General features: G+C 45.9%; 1 protein-coding gene across 1 annotated transcript in view; it reads left to right on the top strand.

Annotated features, from left to right (window-relative positions):
* Window positions 1-20,154, top strand: part of B4GALNT3 (beta-1,4-N-acetyl-galactosaminyltransferase 3) — a 100,764-nt gene that overhangs the window by 61,532 nt on the left and 19,078 nt on the right. The window contains exons 2-3 of the mRNA XM_037064816.1: window positions 13,874-13,977; window positions 14,997-15,074. Of these exons, the coding sequence (XP_036920711.1) occupies window positions 13,874-13,977; window positions 14,997-15,074 (182 nt within the window). The remainder of the gene's footprint in view (window positions 1-13,873; window positions 13,978-14,996; window positions 15,075-20,154) is intronic.

Here is a 20,154-nt window from a genome sequence, read left to right as displayed (position 1 = left end):
GTGAAGGTAGAAGACAAACAAATAATATTGACTGAGCTGACTGCTGGTGGTCCTACTTAGCCTCTTTCCCACTGAGTCTAAATCTCTGTCTAATCTCAAGTATACTTATATTTGTTATTTTATTTTATTTTGTTTATTTTTATTATTTCTTTATCCTCACTGAGGACATGCCTATTGATTTTAGAGAGAGGGGAAGGGAGGGAGAGAAAAGCAGAGAGGAACATTGATGTGAGAGAGAAACCTCGATCAGCCGCCTCTGGCACATGCCTCTAGGCACATGTCCTGACCCGGAGATGAACCCTTGACATTTCTCACCAGAGTACACTCCAACCAACTGAGCCACACGGGCCAGGGCTTGTTCATTTATAGCCATCTCAGAGGAAAGGGTATTTTTTTCCTTCCTTGTAGAGTGTACAGCAAAACAGTGTTTAATGTGCTTGTGGATATTTCCATGTATGTTGATTGAGTATTTTTTAATAAACATGCCTAGAGTACAAAATTTGGTTTAAAAAAGGTATTTTAGTGACATAGTCATTTTTTTAACATCTTCCATATTTAAAGCTGTGGCTAAAGTGGGGGTGGCGGGGCAGAGGTGTGTGTGACGCAGCCTCTGCCTCTGAAGAGCTCAAAAGCCTTCCTCTACACAAGGACAGACTAGTGTTAGAACTGGTCTGGACCCAGATGGTCAGATACCCAGAGGAACTTGTTCTCCAGGCTCTCTCTCTACACCACAGCCCTGTTTCCACAAGAGGGGCTGTTTTCATTTCTGAGATTCCAAATGACAGAATGCTGCATTACCATTATGTACTGCAGAATAACCTGATAATTCTGATAACCTGGTAACAACCTCACACATTGGCAGGTTATTTATGGGGTCTGAACTGAAGCCTAAGCCAGAAGAGAGGAGACCTGGGGTCTAGTCTGGGTCTACCTCTGACTTGCTCACGACCTCAGACAGTGACCCCAGTGTTCGAGCCTTCAGTTCTCTACTGTGGACAGTGCTGGGCTTGCTACAAGGGTTTCTCAGCTGCTCTAGGCTACAATAGTTCTTGCATTTTCTGTTGTTTTCTTAACCAAGGTTAAGTGAATGGATGGAGTATTACTTTCAAAGCTCTAACAGCTGATTGTTTCACCTCATCTTTTCAAGAAATGTGTTTTGAACATTGTCTGTCTTCATGGGTCTGGAACTCACTTTTCCTGAGTATATTCTAAATAACCAGCTTTCCCATCCTCCACACATTCTGTAAAGTCTCTTAAGTACTATAAAACTACCTTCATGTAGCTGTGTCTTTACTAATCAGCTATATCTGTATTTTATGTGATCCTGCTTTAAAAATATAATAGCTCTAAGATGCATCCCACTTTTGTTTCAGGAATAGCAGTTATTCAGAGTCCAGCTATTCTTGTGTAGAAGCCTCAGATAATCCCCAGAGTAAAACCACCCCTTCCTCCACCTGTTCTGCTAGGGGAGCTGGGGTCTCCCCTGAAACAATCCCTACCCTCTCACCACCAAAGGGATACCTGACCCAATCTAAGCCCACTCAGACTGTCTTTCCTGGGAATTTGAATTCTAAGCAGAGACACACAAAGGTTAGCTTAGATTCCAATCACTGACCTAGTTCTTGGCCTTTGTAGGTAGGGCCTGGTTATGAGGTCCTCTCTTTGATTCTGTGAGCTACTTTGTATTCTTTCTCAAAATTACCTTTTTCCTAAGTTAGGAAGGAAGAAAGAGAGAGAGGGGGGCGGGGGGAAGAAAAGAAGAAAGGAAGGAAGGCAGGCCCATGGTGCTAACCGCAGCAAACTATGTAGAAGGACCTGTTTTTTCTAGTTTGGTTTTTATTTTTTATTTTTTTTAAAACAGCCCTGGCTGGTGTAGCTCAGTGGATTGAGCACGGGCCTGCAAACCACACAATCGCAGTTCGATTCCCAGTTCGATTCCCAGTCTGGGCACATGCCTGGGTTGCAGGCCAGTTCCCAGCGGGGGACACACAAGAGGCAACCATACATTGGTATTTCTTTCCCTCTCTCCTTCCCTTCCCCTCTAAAGATAAATAAATAAAATCTTTACTAAAAAAACATTTTATTTATTTTTATTTTTTATTTTTTATTTTATTTTATTTATTTATCCTTAGAGAGGAAGGGAAGGAGAGAGGGAGAGAAATATCAATGTATGGTTGCCTCTCATGTGTCCCCTGTTGGGAACTGGCCTGCAACCCAGGCATGTGCCCAGACTGGGAATCGAACTGGGAATTGAACAGAGATCGTCTGGTTCGCAGGCCTGCGCTCAATCCACTGAGCTACACCAACCAGAGCCCATTTTATTTATTTTTAGAGAGAGGGGAAGGGAGAAAGAAAGAGAAGGAGAGAAACATCAGTTTGTGGTTGCCCCTCATGGGCCCCCTACTGGGGACCTGCCCTGCAACCCAGGCATGTGCCCTGACTGGGAATTGAACTAGCAAACCTTTAGTTCACAGGCCAGCACTCAATCCACTGAGCCACACCAGCCGGGGCTGGTTTTGGTTTTTAGTTCCCAGTCTGTCACTGACTGACTCGGGATCATTCTACACATTACGCAGCTTGTAACAGATGCCACTGACCGGAGGAGTTGAAAAGGTCCGAGATGGTCTATTTGGTGAGATGACTCCACTGTCCATGTCGATGCAGCTGCAATGTCAGATTGCACTGAAAGGTTCCAAATGCTTACTCTATGTTTCTGTACCTGTCTCACTGAGGACTGCTAACCAACAGTTTGTGGACCAGTATTGGCACCGTGCTGCAGTTTCTAAGGGCCCGGGTAACTTAAACTGCTCTCAGAAGCTGGGATATGTGGAAACTACTAATTTCCACACAGGCTGGTTGACTAGGACATCACTGTCCCTAGGTAAAGCCCTACCCTGGACCCACTCAGAAGTTCTGCTTTTTCTCTGTACCTATGCTGGGATTGCCCCAGCCTGCTCCAACCCTCCCAACACTCCTCCTCCTTCCACCCACTATCCCCCGACTTGTATTCTCAGTTAAACATGATGTTTGCCACCATGTTTCTACTATGAGGATAGCAGCCTGGCCCTGGCCGCCCTTGACGTTCAGCTCCTGCTTTTACCTCTGGAAGAATGGATAAAGTTTAGCAGTTTAAAGGAGAGTTCCCTACCAAAAGAAGAGAAAGCAGGGACTCAGGCAGTTGCTTGTGCACACCCATGTTGACAGCAGCATTATTTACAAGAGCCAAAAGGTGGAAACAAACCAAGCACCCACTGAGGGGTGAATGGGTGAATAAAATGTGGTCTATCCCTACACTGGAAATATGATTCAGCCTTAAAAAGAAAGGAAATTCTGACATATCCTACCACCTGGCTAAAACTTGAGGACATTATGTTGTGAAATAAGCCAGACACAAAGGGCCAGATATTATATGCTTTTACATATATGAGGTATCTAGCAGAGCCCAGTGCACAAAGACAATGTAGAATGGTAATTGCCAAGGCCTTGGGGAGAGAAGAAGGTGGAATCAGTATTTCATGGGTATAGAGTTTCAGTTTGTTCTGGAGGGGGATGGTGGTGATGGTTGCACAGCTGTGAATATACTTAGGCCATTGAACTGTTCACTTAAAAATAGTAAAGATGACAAATTTTGTGTTCATTATTTGTATATTTAAAGATTTTATTTACTTATTTTTAGACAGAGGGTAAAGGAGAGAGAAAGAGAAGGAGAGAAACATCAATGTGTGGTTGTCTGTAGCACGCGCCCCACCAGAGACCTGGCTCACAACCCAGGCATGTGCCCTGACTGGGAATCAAACTGGTGACCCTTTGGTTTGCAGGCCCATGCTCAATCCACTGCACCACACCAGCCAGGGCACGGTCATTATATTTTTCACACACACACATACACACACACACACATCTCTTAAAGCTTCCTTAGAGGCACCTTTGGGTTGTGACTTTGATATCTGTGCCATTGTGATTGCCCATAGGGTGCTTAAGACAGCATTAAGCTGGCTAACTTTTCAGAATATTAGGGCCGGTATCTGTGGTTCATTCAGTCTCTGGCAAGAAGACACCTAATCAGTTCTGATAATAGATGTGCCAGGCCCCTCATGGAACCCTCCTTGTCATTTATTTATTCATTTGTTCACCCCACATGTGGTGATTTATTACCATCAGCATATAAAATCAGGCCCAAGTAATTTAACCTCTCTCTGAAGTTGGGGTGTGTTGAAACTGCTCATTGCAGTTGATTTATAGAGTAAGAGGATTTTAACACACAAGATCTAGTTCCTGACAGTACAGTGCTGATTTTCAACTTCTTCCTAATTTGGGGTCAGCTGAGTCCTCTCCAGGCACCCCATCCTGTTTTTTTAACTTGGGTAGCCACAGATGAGCACTGTGCTGTGATGCACTGAACCTTGAGCTGGGAATCAAAGGCCTAGACTCTAGCCTGGCCTGGACACTGACTTCCTTGGACATTAGACAAAGCCACTAACTTACTGTGGGTCTCTGTTCCCATCAGCGAAGTGGAAATAACTCATGAAATTGGGATAAAAATAAGAATGAGACCAAGAATATGAAAGGGGTGTGATGTAGAAACATTAGGTGGATGGATCATGGTGGGATGGTTGACTCAAGGATGGGGGCTAACATATACCTCAGGCTTATGCCCTTGGTGTAGTCTAACCCCTGAGGTTCCACTAAAATGATAGTTTGTGGGGAGGAAGAAAGCAGAGAGTCCCCACATTCCAAGCTTTCCTGTCCCATTCATCGCCCCTCCTTCCTGAGAACAGATCACAACAGCCTCAGCGTGGCCTTGGCAAGCCACTTTTATTGGACCTCATGGATCAAGCAGCTGGCAGCCCTTCGGAACAGACAGTGGATCTTACTTTGTTCTCAGGCCTGATATAGAAAAGAAAAGGAGTTCAGTAAGGTGCTTAAAAGAGTGTGTTGTTCTAAGAGGAGACATTATGGGGTGAGAGGGCTAGGAGGCTGTGGCTTCTGGTCCCTAACCTTGCCCCATGTTGCCCTAGAAAATGTCCTTCACCTCAGGGTCCCTCGTCCTGATTTCTGTGTTGTTGTTTTCCTTAATAAACAAATGGGTCTGTGTAGGATACTTGTTAAGAAATTTTTTAAAAGATTTTATTTATTTATCTTCAGAGAGGAAGGGAAGAAGAGAAGGAGAGAAGTATCAATGTATGGTTGCCTCTCATGAGTCCCCTGCTGGGAACTGGCCTGCAACTTAGGCATGTGCCCTGACTGGGAATGGAACTGTGATCATGTGGTTCACAGGCCCGTGCTCAATCCACTGAGCTACACCAGTCAGGGCTAGAAATTTTTTTAAAAATTAATCAAGTTGCCCTGGCTGGTGTAGCTCAGCTGATTGAGCACGGGCCTGTGAAGCAAAGGGTCGCGGGTTCCATTCCCAGTCAGGGCACATGCCGGGCTTGCAGGCCAGGTTCCCAATAGGGGACACACGAGAGGCAAACACATTGATGTTTCTCTCCCATTCATTCTCCTTCCCTTCCCCTCTCTCTAAAAATAAATTAATAAAATATTTTTAAAATTTTATCAAGTGAACTGGGGTTGAAAATTTTTGGCTCTATTATCTAGAGGTACTGAGGTCTTGGGCAGATACCCACCCTCCTAACTGTCTGAGGCCTCAGTTTGCTCCTCTGTAAAATGGCAGTAATATTAATAGCTACCTGAAAGGATTGTTAATGAAGATTAAATGTGACCATGCATGTCAGGAGCTTAGCATGCTGACTGGCCTGGGCAAATGCGCATGTGTTAGTTGCTGCGGTTATTTTGTTACGTGCACAGGGCACCCACCTGTGGGTGGGTGAAGTGGTTGATGTAGGTGGAAGGCTTTGTAAAGTGCTGTTCTCTGCCCAAGACTGTCTTGGCATTTTACTGTAGTCACCCCACAGTCTTCATAATTAACATAATTATTATCAAACTTTTCCCACTTCTGTCCTGTCTCAGTAGCTGGTTAGGTAATGCTCTCCTTTCCATTTTCTCAAAGCCACAAGCACCAAACTTTGTTTTTTTCCCCTTCTGGACTTGTTTCTAGTCTTTGTTGTTTTTTTTTTTTCTTCTAGTTCCTATTCTTTCTATAACACCTCTGTCTCTGAATGTCCTCCAAGACATGGAACTATGGAAACCCGCCCTCTCCCTCAAGTTGGGGTGGAGCCACCTCCACTAGTTGGGAAAGAATTCCTGGGGTCTTGGGCCTCCACTGCTCCCTCCTTCCCCCTGGAAAGCAGTAGAAGAAAGCATTGTCCCACCGTGGCCCCAACCACTCTCAGAGCTTCCATGGGCAACATCAAATTTTCAAGTGAGTTCTGGTGGCATTTGAAAACTCCATTGCCATCTTGAGGAATCAAGGTTTTGCTATGTCTATGTTGCTTCTTCTGAACTCTTAGATACCCTGAGGACCAGCTACCTCATCCCAGAAAATGTTTGCCGAGAGTTTTGCCTGAAGTTCCTGCAAGTCTAGAAAATCATCGAGCAACATCACATCATTAGCACCCAGTTAGCCCTGCTGTCTAATGTGTTTCTGCCTGTAGCATAACACAGAACTGGCTTGTGTCAGCCCTGCGCGGGGCACAGGTGTGAGTGCCACCACACACATACGAGTCCACGGGTGTGTTGGTTCTTTCATCTACCGTGATGTCTGCCCTAACTGCACCAAGGAGTGGATGGGCCAAATACTCTCTTCGTACCACTGCCCCAGCAGCTGGCAGAGTACTAAGCATACCACCAGTAAACGCTGGTGGTCAGTTCACTCAGTAGCTCTTCCCCAACCTGCTGATTGCTTACTCTTGACCGCCACTAAACTTTTTGAAAGACTCCTGGACAAGAAAGGATCAGCCCACATCTTCCTCCATGTTCCAAAGCTTGTCTGTGTCCCAGTTTAGAAAGAAGACTGGAAATGACAAGCCTAGTGGGTTTGGAGGGACTCTAAGAACACCTGAGTGGTTCTTGTCCAGGTCAATCGGAGGATTAAAGCACCTTTTGAATGGGCTTGGACCTGTTTTTAGAAATCCTAAGCCCTGGCTGGTGTAGCTCAGTGGATTGAGCGCGGGCCTGCGAACCACACGTTTGCAGTTCAATTCCCAGTCAGGACACATGCCTGGGTTGCAGGCCAGTTGCCGGTTCCCAGCGGCGGACGCATGAGAGGCAACCATACATTGATATTTCTCTCCCTCTCTCCTTCCCTTCCCCTCTAAAGATAAATAAATAAAATCTTTTTTTAAAAAAGAAATCCTAGACCCTGTTACCTCTAGATTTTCCTGAAACCATCCCATTTCCTCAAGGGTCTTCCGTCAAAATTGCCCTTGGATAGAGCTGTGTTTGTGGCTGTCACTGTTCTGTCACTGACTAGTAAATGGGCCCTTACATGTTATGGGGTTTATTTTTGTTTTATTTGGTTTTTGTAATGCTGATGATGGCCCAGGGCCTGGCCAAACCTTCAGGGCCTCTGCTGATCAAACCCTCAGCTTGGACCATGCTTGGGCCATGTAAGGTCACAGAGGTGGCTATATGCAGACAGCCTGTTTCCCAGAGTGGCCACAGCAGGCTAGAAAGGGCATTTGCCCTCTGACTCCTCCCTATCTTCTTAATGTTTCATACTTGAGTCTGGTGTTTGGGTGGGCAGGAAACTGTCAGCAGGGCCAAAACATGAGCAGATACCTTGCCCAGCTTGGATGCCCTCTTTCGGGCCGCTTTTAGGCAGCATTCATCAGGGCAGTAGGTACAGTCCCTTGCATCTCGCTGACAAGCCTCAACCTGCCAGCAACCACAGCCATTACAGCAGCTCAGGTGCTGGCTTGGCAGGGAGAGGGGAAGCAGCTGGCTCTTCTTCTAGTTCCTGAGCCTGGTTTTCAGCAGCAGCAGCTGGGGGAGGGGGAGTTAGTGGGGGAAGAAGCTGGTCAGGCCCTACCCATCTCTGTTTGCTCATCAAGGAGAAGTTGGAGAGACCTCACAATTCCACCCCTCTCCTGCTCCTTGAGGCCCCTCCCCTCAGCACCTGTGCTGTGAGGGAGAGAGAGATGGAGCTGACCAAAATACATGTAATCCTCTGGGCCAGCCTCTGCTCACAGACACACAGTTGGGTTGTTTATCTAAGGTTGGGAAGGAAGAGGCTCAGAAACCAGGAAAAGGGTAGCAGGCCTATGCTCAAATGTTTCTTGACCAATTTTCTACCTGTTTTGAGATATTTGGATCTCCATATTCCCTCTTGCTTTTCTTTGGCTCTTTGGAGAGTCATAGTGGCCAAATTGGAGCAAACTGGGGTGTGCGTGAGGCAGGTGTGGGTAGGTTAGTGGGAGGTAATTGGGAAGGGTCAGGAAGGGGATTAAAATTAGTACCTGACCCAGGTTGTAATGAGAGTGATGGTAAAGGTGGGCAAATGCTCAATTATGTTCAGTAGAGAGTAATGGATTTAAGGTCACAGGCTTTTGTCCTGAGTTCACATACACTGGCCTGTGTCATTTAGCACCTTTGTGACTTTCAGCAAGATTTTAACCTCTAAACCATATTTTCCTGAAGGATTATTGTATTAAATAAAGTAATCTATATTCCATTTCATATAAATGTAAGTGTCCACATGCCTGACACATAAATGTTAACTGTTAAGGTTACATTAGCAATAATTTCTCTTGCATCAAGTTCCCTGGGGTGTTATGGGCTGGAAAGGAAAGGTTAAGCCATACAGCCATTGGAGCTAGGATTGCCTCGGAGACTCCCTCCCAGGTCCCTGGCATAATCCCTGGCTGTCAGTGCCACCTTAGGTTTCTGGTGGCGTTCAGGACCTGCTGGTTTCTAGCCATAGCAGCTTTGTTCTGCCGAGGCTGTGTGGCTGGCCCTCGTAGTCTCTGCTTTTTTTGTCCTGGGACTCAGTGCTGGTTCCTGGCATTTGTCGAGCCGTGGCCTGGGTGTCATGGCCTTCTATTCCCAGACGACGTCCTGTTCTGTAGAGCAGTGGTGCCCAACCTTTTTGACACCAGGCACCGGTTTTATAGAAGACAATTTTCCCACAGACTGAGATCAAGCGGATGGTTTCAGCATGGTTCAAGTGCATTACATTCAAGCTCACCTCCTGCTGAGTGGCCCAGTTCCTAATGGACCTGGACTGGTACGGGTCAGCAGCCCAGAGGTTGGGGACTCCAGCTCCAGAGGGGCAAGGGCTCGCTCTGTCTCTGTTCAGCTCCTCTAGATTTCTTCATCTTTCTTCTGTTCCAACGCTGGGCTTCTTAGCATATTGTCTACATTCACCCTGAATCTTTGGGTCCTTTACACCCGGCAGAGCCTATGGGGCCTGCTCTATTGGACTCCTTTCTCCTTCAACCCCATGTTCTTATGGCCCCAGCAGGCTCATGTGTTTTGGCTCAGGAGCTCTGCCCAAAGGCTGGAGAGAGAGCTTCAGAAATACTATTCCCATTGCCTCTGTCTCCTGGATGTTACCCACCTGCCACACCCCTAATGCTTCCACTCCTCTTTCAGGCATTGTTCTTGACTCCCCATCCTAAGTTCCCCGTCTTAGTGAATGGCAACTCCAAACTTCCAACTGCTCGGGCCAGAAATCTTTGGATCATTCTTGATTCCTTTCGCATATCCAGTGCATCAGACAGTCCTGTCAGCTGTACTTCCAAATCCCTCTTCCTGAACAGTGAAGGGCTTCCTTTATTCTCAGTGTGAATGTCCCTGTTGACCACATGATATGTCAACTAGAGAATCAAACCAGAGGTCAGGAGAAATAAATGTAAATTAATTTACATTTATTAATTAATTATAAGTTTTGGACCTGCAATACTGTGACTAATAATAAAATGATAAATGGCAGTGTGTTAAGTGCTTTTGATGTCTCAGGCACTAAGTCCTTTACATGGGTTGTCTCATTCACTCTGTGACCTTGAGCTGATGATCTCTGTCTCTTCATCTTAAATGGAGATGACAGCAGTTCACAGGGAGGTTGTGAAGATGCAGTGAAATAATGTACATGAGAGTCTTTGAAAAAAGCATCAAGAGATATACTGTATGTAGTATTTTCACCAAAGACATAAGATGTTCATCTTCAGGCCTTTCAAGAGTCCACACTCCACAGAGGCAGGATGTTGGCAAAGTTCCGGCTGATGGTGAATTTGATAGCCCAGCTTTGTTAGGGCAGAATGTGAGGCCCATGGTGGTGCTTCATCTGTCACCTGAGATCAGGGTGTCTGTCTCCTGACACAAATGTGACACCTGTTGCAGGAGAAACAGGCCCTGGCAGCTGGCACTCTGGGAGGAGAGGTGTGGCCAAGAGCAGGAGGAGTTCACTTACTAGAAGGCAAGTGACAAGCGTTAATAATTAAATCAGCACATTCTTTAGCTCCATCGTCCCCCAGGGGGCTGAGCAATGCCTGGGTATCCAATGGTTGGGTTGATACAGAGGAAAAGGCAGGGGGAAAGGAAATACCAAATGCCCAGCCCCGTGCTTCACACTCAGTATGCACTTGGTGAGTATTAAGTGTGTGTGTGTGTGTGTGTGTGTGTGTGTGTGTCTGTGTCTGTGTGTGTGTGTCTGTGAAGTGTGTGGGGAGATGGATGTGGGATGGAGGTCAGAAAGCAGAGCCCATGAAACACAGGAAGTATGACCTTGCTCTACTGCTGGGTCACTGCTGGGCCACAGTCCGCTCAATTCTCTGGCCAGTGAGCATAGAGAGAAGAGAGTGAGAGAGCTACTGGCCACTTACAGTTCAGAGAGTTGTAAACAGGTTGGAACTCACAGCTTTCAACTTCCAAGTCCAATACCCCAAAGTCGAAAGTTGTTAGAGGAAGGGAATGCTTACTGAGTACTTACTGAATGCTTACTGTGTGCGACAAACACCACACTTGGTCTGACACGCATAATTTAGTCACCACAGTGGTCCTACAGGCAGGTGTTTTTATCCCCACCGTCCAGATGAAGAAGCCAGGTTCTAAGTGGTAGGTGTACAATTTGACCTTTCTGACTCCAAAGTCTTGCTTGTCTTTATACTATATTGAGAAGTTCTCACATGGAATTTCATACTCTGTCAGTTAGTTACCAAAGGCTGGGTTGTTGACTTTCCAAATATTTCAAAGCCATCCAGTGACCTTGAGCTGCCTCGAGCATTAGGGGTGTGGCAGGAGGGTAACGGGGGCAGGACATGGTCAGGTTTAAAGTCACTGATCCCCATTCCCCCACGGTGGGTTTGTCCTTGTTCACTGAGAGGGCCACCTTCTACCTTCATTTAAAGAGAAATAGAGCTGGATGGTAACTAAAGGTGATAATGACAGATTTTGTTTAGTACTATCACAGTACAGGAGAGAGACTTCAATATAGAACTGTGCTCAACTCTGGATATGGCAAAGATGACTAGGGGGTTAACAGTCAAGAAGCGGAGTAAATGGCTCAATGCATGAAAAATTCCTAAGAGGAGACAATGAGAGTATGGGGAGTCTTGCTAACAAGATTCAATAGGATTCCTTCTAAACACTGGGCTAGGCAGGCCAGGGGCAGGGCCCAAGGATGAGGCCTGGTCTATAAGAGGGCTTAGAGGAGGCTGTCTATGGTTTGATCAAGGAGGCAGTCTTTGTCAATCCCCAGCAAATGCCAGGAAAAGACACGCTGAAGGCCCGCAGTGGTAGTTCACTGGCCTTGGAGTAAGTTGTTTCACTTTTGGGTATGGCTTTCAGAGTCAAAAGAATTTGATTGGAATTAAAAGCTAGTTATGAGAAAGAATGTGCATCTGAGATGTACTGTGACTTGCATTGGTAAGACAAATAGTATTTTTATTATTATTTCCTCACAACTTTGTCTGAAGTAGATTGTTTTTATTCATAAATGCAAAGTCAGGGAAGAGATGGCCTAGTCATTCAGAGGCAAAAGCAAACAGGGCCTGCCCTCCCCTTCCCGCAGTGTGACTTATTTTTCCCCCAGTCACTTGAGTCCCCAAACACTAGCAAGCAGCTGCTTGGGCTTGGGAAGGGATGGGGCTCGTACATTAGATTTGGCTGAGTTGGGATCAGCAGGTAAACAAACGGCTTTCCCCTGAGCTCATCCAGAAATGCAGATGTAGGTCTGGGAGCATTTGTTCTCTTTCTGCCTCACTCCCATACCCTCACCTCACTTCAGTGGCCCTGAGTGCTGCTTCCCCAGAATACCCACCTTCATGAACTAACCTGACTGTTGTTCCTGACTGCCTGAGGAAGTCCCTATAAACATAACAGGAGCTGAGGTGTAGGCAGAATGAGAAAACACTGGCTTGTGAGCCAGAGAGACTCTCTTTTCTGATCCTGGTTTTGAAACAACTAAAAGTCACAGTTTATAAACTCTGTGACTTTAAACTCTGAGCTTCTCTTTTGCCAGCTGTAGGATGGGAGTAATCAGACCTGACCTATCTTGTAAATTCTTATAAGTCTTGAGTGAGATCAGGCCTATGAAGGTGCTTAGTACACACTAAAGGACTGCACAAAACTGCGTAAGAAAAGGATCCCCACGCCCCTGAATCAGTCCCCTCTTAGAGTCAGTTACATAAACATTCACGCAAAAATTGCTGTCTACCCTCTGTGTGCCCATATTGGTGAGTTGTGCTCTTTCCTCTGTCTGGTCAGCTGTCTGTCTCTCCTGACACCTGCAGAAGGTTCCTGTGACACTTCTGCTTTCAGACAGCTATTGGTTCCCAGGGATTGGAGATGTTAGTCTAACTCCTGTACCCGGTGCCCGCTGTAGTATCATGGGAGCATCTGGATGGAGCTGTTGGAGGCAGAGCAGCAGCAGCTCACTGAAAATTCATCTGAACACTTGGGTTCTGGTTTTACCTTTGTCACTGTGTGCTGAGTGGGCCTAGATAAGGCATTTGACCAGCCAGGGTCCCATTTCTCTCATCTGAAATGACTACGTGATCTTGAAAGCCCCTTCTAGCCCTGGCTAGTGTGTGTGGGTCTGGTCATGGCTAACAGTTGTTTGGCCCCACGTGTTCAAAGTCCAACAGCCATGCCTACACCGTCCCCTGTCACGTAGTCAGTAGGCTCTGACACCCCAGTGAAGAAAGAGTGACCACTGAATTTTGATTCCCCGCCCCCCGCCCGCCCCCAGTCTGAGCTCAGCTCCTTGCCTCTTTGCTTGGTTGTGAGTACATTCGTGCACCCCAGCAGTTTCCTGTACCCCCTCACTTTCATCATAGTTTGGCTTTTAGCCTTTCGAGATGTATGCAGGCCAACCAGTTCCAGAGCTGGCGGGGTGCAGGCACCAGTATCACACACCTCTAGGTCAACCCAGGAGTATCTAGGCCTCAAATGTCACTGATTTGTTTGGCACACACCAAGTTCTAGGCCCACCCTTTCCTGCCTCTCTCAGCTCTGGTTCCATCCAGCAACCCAGAGATTAATGTGCAGTGGGAGAGGGCAGAGGGCTCCCCAACTAGACAGCACACTGTTTCCCTGGGCTCAAAGGAGAGGGGCTGAGCTAGAAAGGGAACTTGTGCGGGGGAGAACTTAGTCTCGCTGCCTGTCACAACCATTTTCCCAGAGCAGCCTCTGGGAGAAACTGCCTCTAACGGCAGCTGGGGAAGAATCAGCCCGGTGGGGAGAGTCAGTCCAGTGGGAGGACAGTGCTCCATTTTCACCTGGCCTGGCTCCTTCTCTCATGAGTGGAAGGCAGCATTCTACTGGATATAAGCTCATTTCCTCTTTGCTCAGTAGATCTTGACCATGGTTATAACTATTTCCCAACACCACCAGTCACTTCATGTCCACCATTTGGAAAGGGGTGAGAATCAGCAGAAGGAAAGATGATTACTTCTGTTATTCCTCCCAAGTACTACAGATTTATGAGGTCTTCAGGTGTTGCTGACCTTGTCTCTCTCTCCTTTGCCTTCCATAGGGTATGGCAGCTGGAGAGAACTGGCCAAGGCTCTGGCCAGCAGGAACATTCCAGCTGTGGATCCACATCTCCAGTTCTACCATCCCCACAGGCTAGGCTCCCAGGTATGTGGCAGGGCCAGCCCACTTTCCCTGCTAGTGCATTAACCTGGGACCTTGGCCGCCTCTGCCCTTACAGCCTTGAGGGAAACCTGCTTTTCTGTGGTAAGAGAGGCAGAGGAGAAAGTGTCCCTGGGATGGCAGCCTGGCATTAGAGGACTTCCTAGCTGGGTCGGTAGAGATGTACATCCTGTGTTCTTCAAAGCCTTCATCATACAATGCAAGATGCCCATGTATGGCCCTCCAGGTATGTGGCCTTCACCCCCAGCAGCAACTGAGGGACTGAGATGGGACCAGAATGTCCTGCCTCTTGCCAGTGTTAATACTGGGCTGGTACTTTGGTTACGATCCCAGATGCTTTCTTCTAAGAATCAGAGGGGATAGGATAGACAAATCCCTCTCCATCACATCCCACAAACAGCTGGGGGACAGATTTCTAGTGGAGAATTTTTCCTAGTGTCTTTTGGACCAATGGTCTCTAGTGAGATAGGAGCAGCAGGGGTGGGCGGGTGGAGTTTAGGGAAATTGGGATCCAATTTAGCCTGGAGCCCTGAAGTTGAGCCCACAACAGATATGGACCCCCAAGACTGAACCAGGCCAAACTGAACTTGTGGGCTTGCACAGTAGGGAACAGTTGGGATGTCCCCAAAGGGCTCCCACTTGTTAGGATAAATGAGTAACAAATATGGGCAGAGTCTTGAGGGGATTTAGAGAAAGGGAAGGCAAGGTCCTTGCCCTTGGAAGAGCCTGCTCTAATTAGAAAAAAGTTGTTTTCCATATGAGGAGACTGAAAAAACTCAGAAAGTAAAAGAACCCCAGGAGTATATACTGCTGAAACTCAAGGAGGTGCATATTCCTGAGGGTTATAGTATGGGTGGTAAATGGAGTGTCCGCTACATGGAAAAGCTTCCTGGGCCGGAGCCGTATCACCTGACCTCTCCTTCCCCAGAGGCACTTCCAGGGGGCCCCAAACCCTGTTCTTATCCTAATATTCCCACCAAGTTCATTCTTTACTCTTCTGCCAGGACCAGGACTTTGAGCACGATGGGAGCAGTAACAGCAGCTATCTGAAGTGGAATAAGGCTGTCCCCTGGCTCTCAGAGGTAAGGGACTCTGCTGTCTCTGTTCTTTGAGAGGGTTAAAAAATAGTTTTTACAAATAATTACAGAAACCACCAAAATTTTGTAAGGTTTTATTTACTTTCAGAGAGAGGGGAAGGGAGAGAGAGAGAGAAACATTGGTGTGCAAGAGATACATCCATTGGTTGTCTCTAGCACACCCCCAGCTGGGAACCTAGCCTGCTACGCAGGCGTGTGCCCTGACTGAGAGCTGGACCAGTGACCTTTCAGTTCACAGGCCCGTGCTCAATCCACTGAGCCATACCAGCCAGGGCCAAAATTTTTTTCCAGTGCTTATTGTTAAATATTTTTCCTAGCTTGAAAAAGAAAAGAAGAGTTCCTGGCTCATTCGATTTTCTTCCTTTAGAGGAGAACTGACATTTTCTGTGGGCCTACTATGTGTCTGGCTTTGTGTATCATCTCATATCAATTTATGACCCTGTAAAATAGTATCACTATCGTTAATTTATAGGCAAGAAAAACAAGGCTTGGGGAAGCCATGACTTTCATGTCCATGCCTGTCTAAAAGATATGCTTTCCAAAGTGTCTTTCTTGAATCATTAAGTCCCATAAGATATTCCAGGAAGAAAGGAGTCCATTGTCAAATAAAGTTTAAAAGCTATATACTGCATCCACTTCTTGGAAATACACATTAGCACATGAAAATTTCTGAGAAGTTCTGCAGTAATCTGTGTAATTTGGTTTAGCTCAGTGTGTACCAAACTCATGTGCTTCTTGAATTGCTTTTTTCCATGAAACATTTATTAAAAGCCTGTGAGACCAGTATTTCAAGAAACATACACTAGGAAACCTTGTTTTAGAAAATTTTTATAGGAAGCAGTGAAATGTAAGAATAAAACTTGTCATAATCATCATGATACCCTTTATTTATGTAGGATTCGACAGATTCTTTTTTTTTTTTTTTTTTTGGCCAAGAAACTGAAGCTCAAGGAAGTTAATTAATTCACTCAAGATGACCTTGAGGAAATGCTTATGGTGGGACTCCAGAGTACCACAGTGCTTGGAGTGAACATTTTAAATTTGGGTTTCATATTTTACAACTTGTCCACAACCCCAGCATCCCTTGCTTCCAAGGCCTGTGGACATGGATCACTTTTCTGGTCTGGGTGGTCCTGGCCAGTCCCTCATCTTCATCCATACCCATCATGAATGTATCTCTTCAGCCTGGGCGATTTGATTTCCAAGCTACCCATTTGCTGTGTGGTGGGGGTGAAGGAGGCAGCACCATGCTAAATGTGACATTGGGGTTAGTTTATTCACCCCATGCAACTGCCTCTGTTTCAAGCCCTGAGAAACGATGCGCCACAACACTGGTGCACCTATACTAGGTGACATCATCAGATAATTGTGCCCCACCTCACCTGGAGAGAGCATTTTGGAGAAAGGTGCCTCAAAGACCATTGGCCCAGCGATGCGGCCTTCTCTCCTATGGAGCGCAGTTCAGGTCTTTTGTTTCTGACTCATCATTCCATGCATTTAGTGACTGTTGTGTTTCTTCTCTTCAGGCTGCATATTTGTGTTCCTTGCCCATTTTTCATTGGGTGGTTTTCTGTCCATAAATTAGCAATGTAAGTTAATAAATTACATAAAATGTTTATAAATTAGTTACATAAACTATTTGTCACATCCTATAAATATTTTTGCAGTTTGTTTATGGTGATTGAATCATTTTTCTTTTTTGGATTATTTTTCTTGATGAAACAGTTATTTTGAAAGATTATTACTATATAACATTCTGCATTTATTAATCATTAACTTTCCCCTTATTTTTTTTGGCCCATCAAGAATGGAGATATATATGAAATGGCAATAGTATATAAATAGTAAATAGTGATTAATATAGGATTAACGTGTTAAAGAAATAATTGATCTTTTAGTAAGTGTGTATAGCCTTTTGGTGGTAAATGCCTGATTTTCACTGACTTTGTAAGAATTCCCATTACCATCTATCTCCAGGGATCTTCAGGGAGTCACTAATCCAATCCTATTTTGGATTTTCTTATTTCACAAAGGAAATAAGGCCCTGAAAGGTGAAACAGCTAACATACACAGTCACACAGCCACACAGTGCTCCCTTACAGCCAGCCCGTCAAGGGGACCTGTCTGTTCACACTTCCTTATCTGTCTCCTTTCTTTTGCCATATAGCTTTGGTGGGGAGAGCTCAGGTTGATTTGTCATGTATTGAACATCTGCTAGCTGTCAGGTAATGAGAGGGCTTAACTCACTCACTCAAGATGGCATAGCACTGCTCTGTGGGTGAGCAAGGAAGAACATAAGAACATAAGAGATAATGGTCTCTTCTTTGACTGTCTCCCTGCCCCAGGCTTTGGCTGGCTGCTCAGAGTCTCTAAGGGCAGAAGTGACCCTCAAAAGCAAAACAGTCTTGGAAATTCTCCTTGGGGTGTCAGAGAGAGGCCCGTCAGAGTGGATGGCCAGGGCTGTGGGGGCTGGTCTTCATGTGGTAACTGCAGTCAGAAACTTATTCATGTCAACCCAAACTATAAGACACCAATTAGCAAGCCTCAGTAATTAAACCTCAGTGCCAAATTATTCATTTACCGGTCAATATACAGGTCCTTTGACCAAAATACTGCCTGTTATTCAAGATGCTGCCTCTGGCCCTGACTGGCATGACTCAGTGGGTTGGGCATCATTCTGACAAACCAAAAGGTGGCCAGTTGATTTCTGGTTAGGCACATGTCTGGGTTGTGGGCCAGATCCCCTGGTCAGGGGTATGCAAGAGGCAACTGATTTTTGGTGAACACAAATCAGATCAATTCAAGTCAGAATTTTCATGGCAGGCTTCAGTGAGACAGAGTCTCTTTCTCTCTCTCTCTTTTTTTATCCTCACCTGAGGACATGCTTATTGATTTTACAGAGAAGAGAAGGGAGAGAGACATTGATATGAGAAAGAAACATCAATTGGTTGCCTCTTGCACATTCCCTGACTGGAACCAAACCTACAACCCAGGCATGTGCCCTGACCATGAATTGAACCTATGATCTTTTGGTTTACAAGACAATGCTTAAACTAACTGAGCCATACTGGCCAAAGCTGAGGCAGCATCTCTAATGCAGTAGATTCCTTCTCAGGCTTTCCTTTTGTCTTGGCTCTAGTTTTATTGAGGTATAACTATATACCATATAGTTCACCCATTTAAAAATATTAGTCTACTTTCTGTCTCTTTAGACTGGCCATTTCATATAAATGGAACTATACAATATGTGTCCATTTGCACCTGGCTTCTTTCACTGAGCATCATGTGTGTGTGTGTTTGATTTTCATTTATTGAGTTGAGAGAGAGAAATATCCATTTGTTGTTCCACTTATGTATGCATTCATTGGTTGATTCCACTACATGTCCTGACTGGGGATCGAACCCTCGACCTTGATGTATCAGGACAAAGTTCTAACCAACTGAGCTACCCCAGTAGGGCTCACTGAGCATCATGTTTTCAAGGCTCATGCATGCTGTAGCATATATCAGTATTTCCATTTCTTTTATTGCTGAGTGATATTTATGATGTGGATGTACCACATTTTATTCACTCATTCCTCAATAGATGGATATTTTGGTTGTTTCTGCCGTTTGGTTACTACGAATAATGCCACAGTGAACGCTTGTATACAAGATTTTGTGTGCATCAGACATTCCTTTTCTCAGGGCCCAGAAACACTGTCATTATGCACGGTGGTTGCCTTGGTGCGATACAAGTGGCATCTCTGTTCATTTACAAATCACCTATTCATGTGGGGAATTTTACCCACTAGGATTTCACCAAGTGGGCCTTTGGCCCTTTTCTCAAAATCCAAAGCTACTGCTTATCTTCATGGAATCTGGAACTCCTGATTCCAAGGCGGAGCTCCCTCAAAGGACAGGTGTGAACAGGGAATCAAGAGTAGCTTGAATATGTAGAAACTCAGGAGTCTGGTATATAGGAAGTGGTGACCTCATTGTCTTGCTGTGTTGGGGTCATGTGGTCTAACCTCTGTGCTTCTCCCAGGCAAGGCCTCATTGACTCATGAGGTGAATCAGCAGCCAGCTGTGCTGCCTGTGCGAGTGTGAATCTGGTCGAGAGCAGGGCGACACAGTGGAGGGCCAGTGAGTGAGGCTCACATCCTATGATGGGCTCTTGGGCTTTCCTTGAGGTACAGCTGACCACCCCTGCCTTCCTGCCCTCTGCATCCCGTACCTCCACATTTTTTTCATCTTTAATTAGTACAAAGCAGTTAGTCAGTGCTCATAGCAAAAATGAAGGAACATAAAGTTCTGGGTTTCTCCAAGCTATTGTTCATTCAAATAATCAAGATACACAGGAACACAGAGGAGGGCGAAGGCCTCAGAGAGAAGGATATAAAAAGACCCTCGAAGGGTGAGCCGTAGTTGGTCAGGTGGGGGAGGCAAAGGAAGGGCCTTCCAACCAGGAAATACATAGTATTTGTAAGGCAGGGAGAGGTAAAGGAGTTTGCTGTGGGTGGAGTGCAGGTGTGGGACAGGGAGTGGTGTAAGGTGTGGCTAGGAAGGTATGTCAGTCGTGCCAGGGTGAGGTTTTGTTCTGAAGCCTTTTGGGAACCTCTGGAGCAGCAATTCTGAAGGCAGTGTGAAGAATTAGTGGAGAGGAAGAAGCTTCAATCCAGCTGGAGGCTCTGCTGAGGCCTGGCAAACCTGGTGAGGCCTGGCAGAGGCAGTGTAGTGGGAGTGGGAGAAGTGGACCTTCCTCTGTAAGGACTCATTGAGGCTGGCCTCACCTACCTCCACCCACACTCCAAGACACCCTCTCCACTTCTACAAGAATAATTGCTGTGTACCTGTAGGGAGTCACTTGATACCTCTCTGGGCATCAATATTCTCACCTCTAAAATGAATGAATTTCAACAGATATTTTCTCCACTACTTGTAACTGGAAGTTCCAAATCCATCATTGGCCATAGACATGCTCTGTCCAGCAGAGACTAAGACCCAGTGACCTTCGCTGGGTCTTAGTCCCTGCTGGACAGTGGAAAGCAGGCGAATGGTGGCGCTGATGAACTGGAGTCCCACA

The sequence above is a fragment of the Sturnira hondurensis genome, unplaced genomic scaffold (assembly GCF_014824575.4).
Source record: "Sturnira hondurensis isolate 20B ecotype Veracruz unplaced genomic scaffold, ASM1482457v3 Scaffold0015509, whole genome shotgun sequence".
Lineage (NCBI taxonomy): Eukaryota > Metazoa > Chordata > Mammalia > Chiroptera > Phyllostomidae > Sturnira > Sturnira hondurensis.
This window is presented reverse-complemented; position numbering and strand designations above follow the sequence as displayed.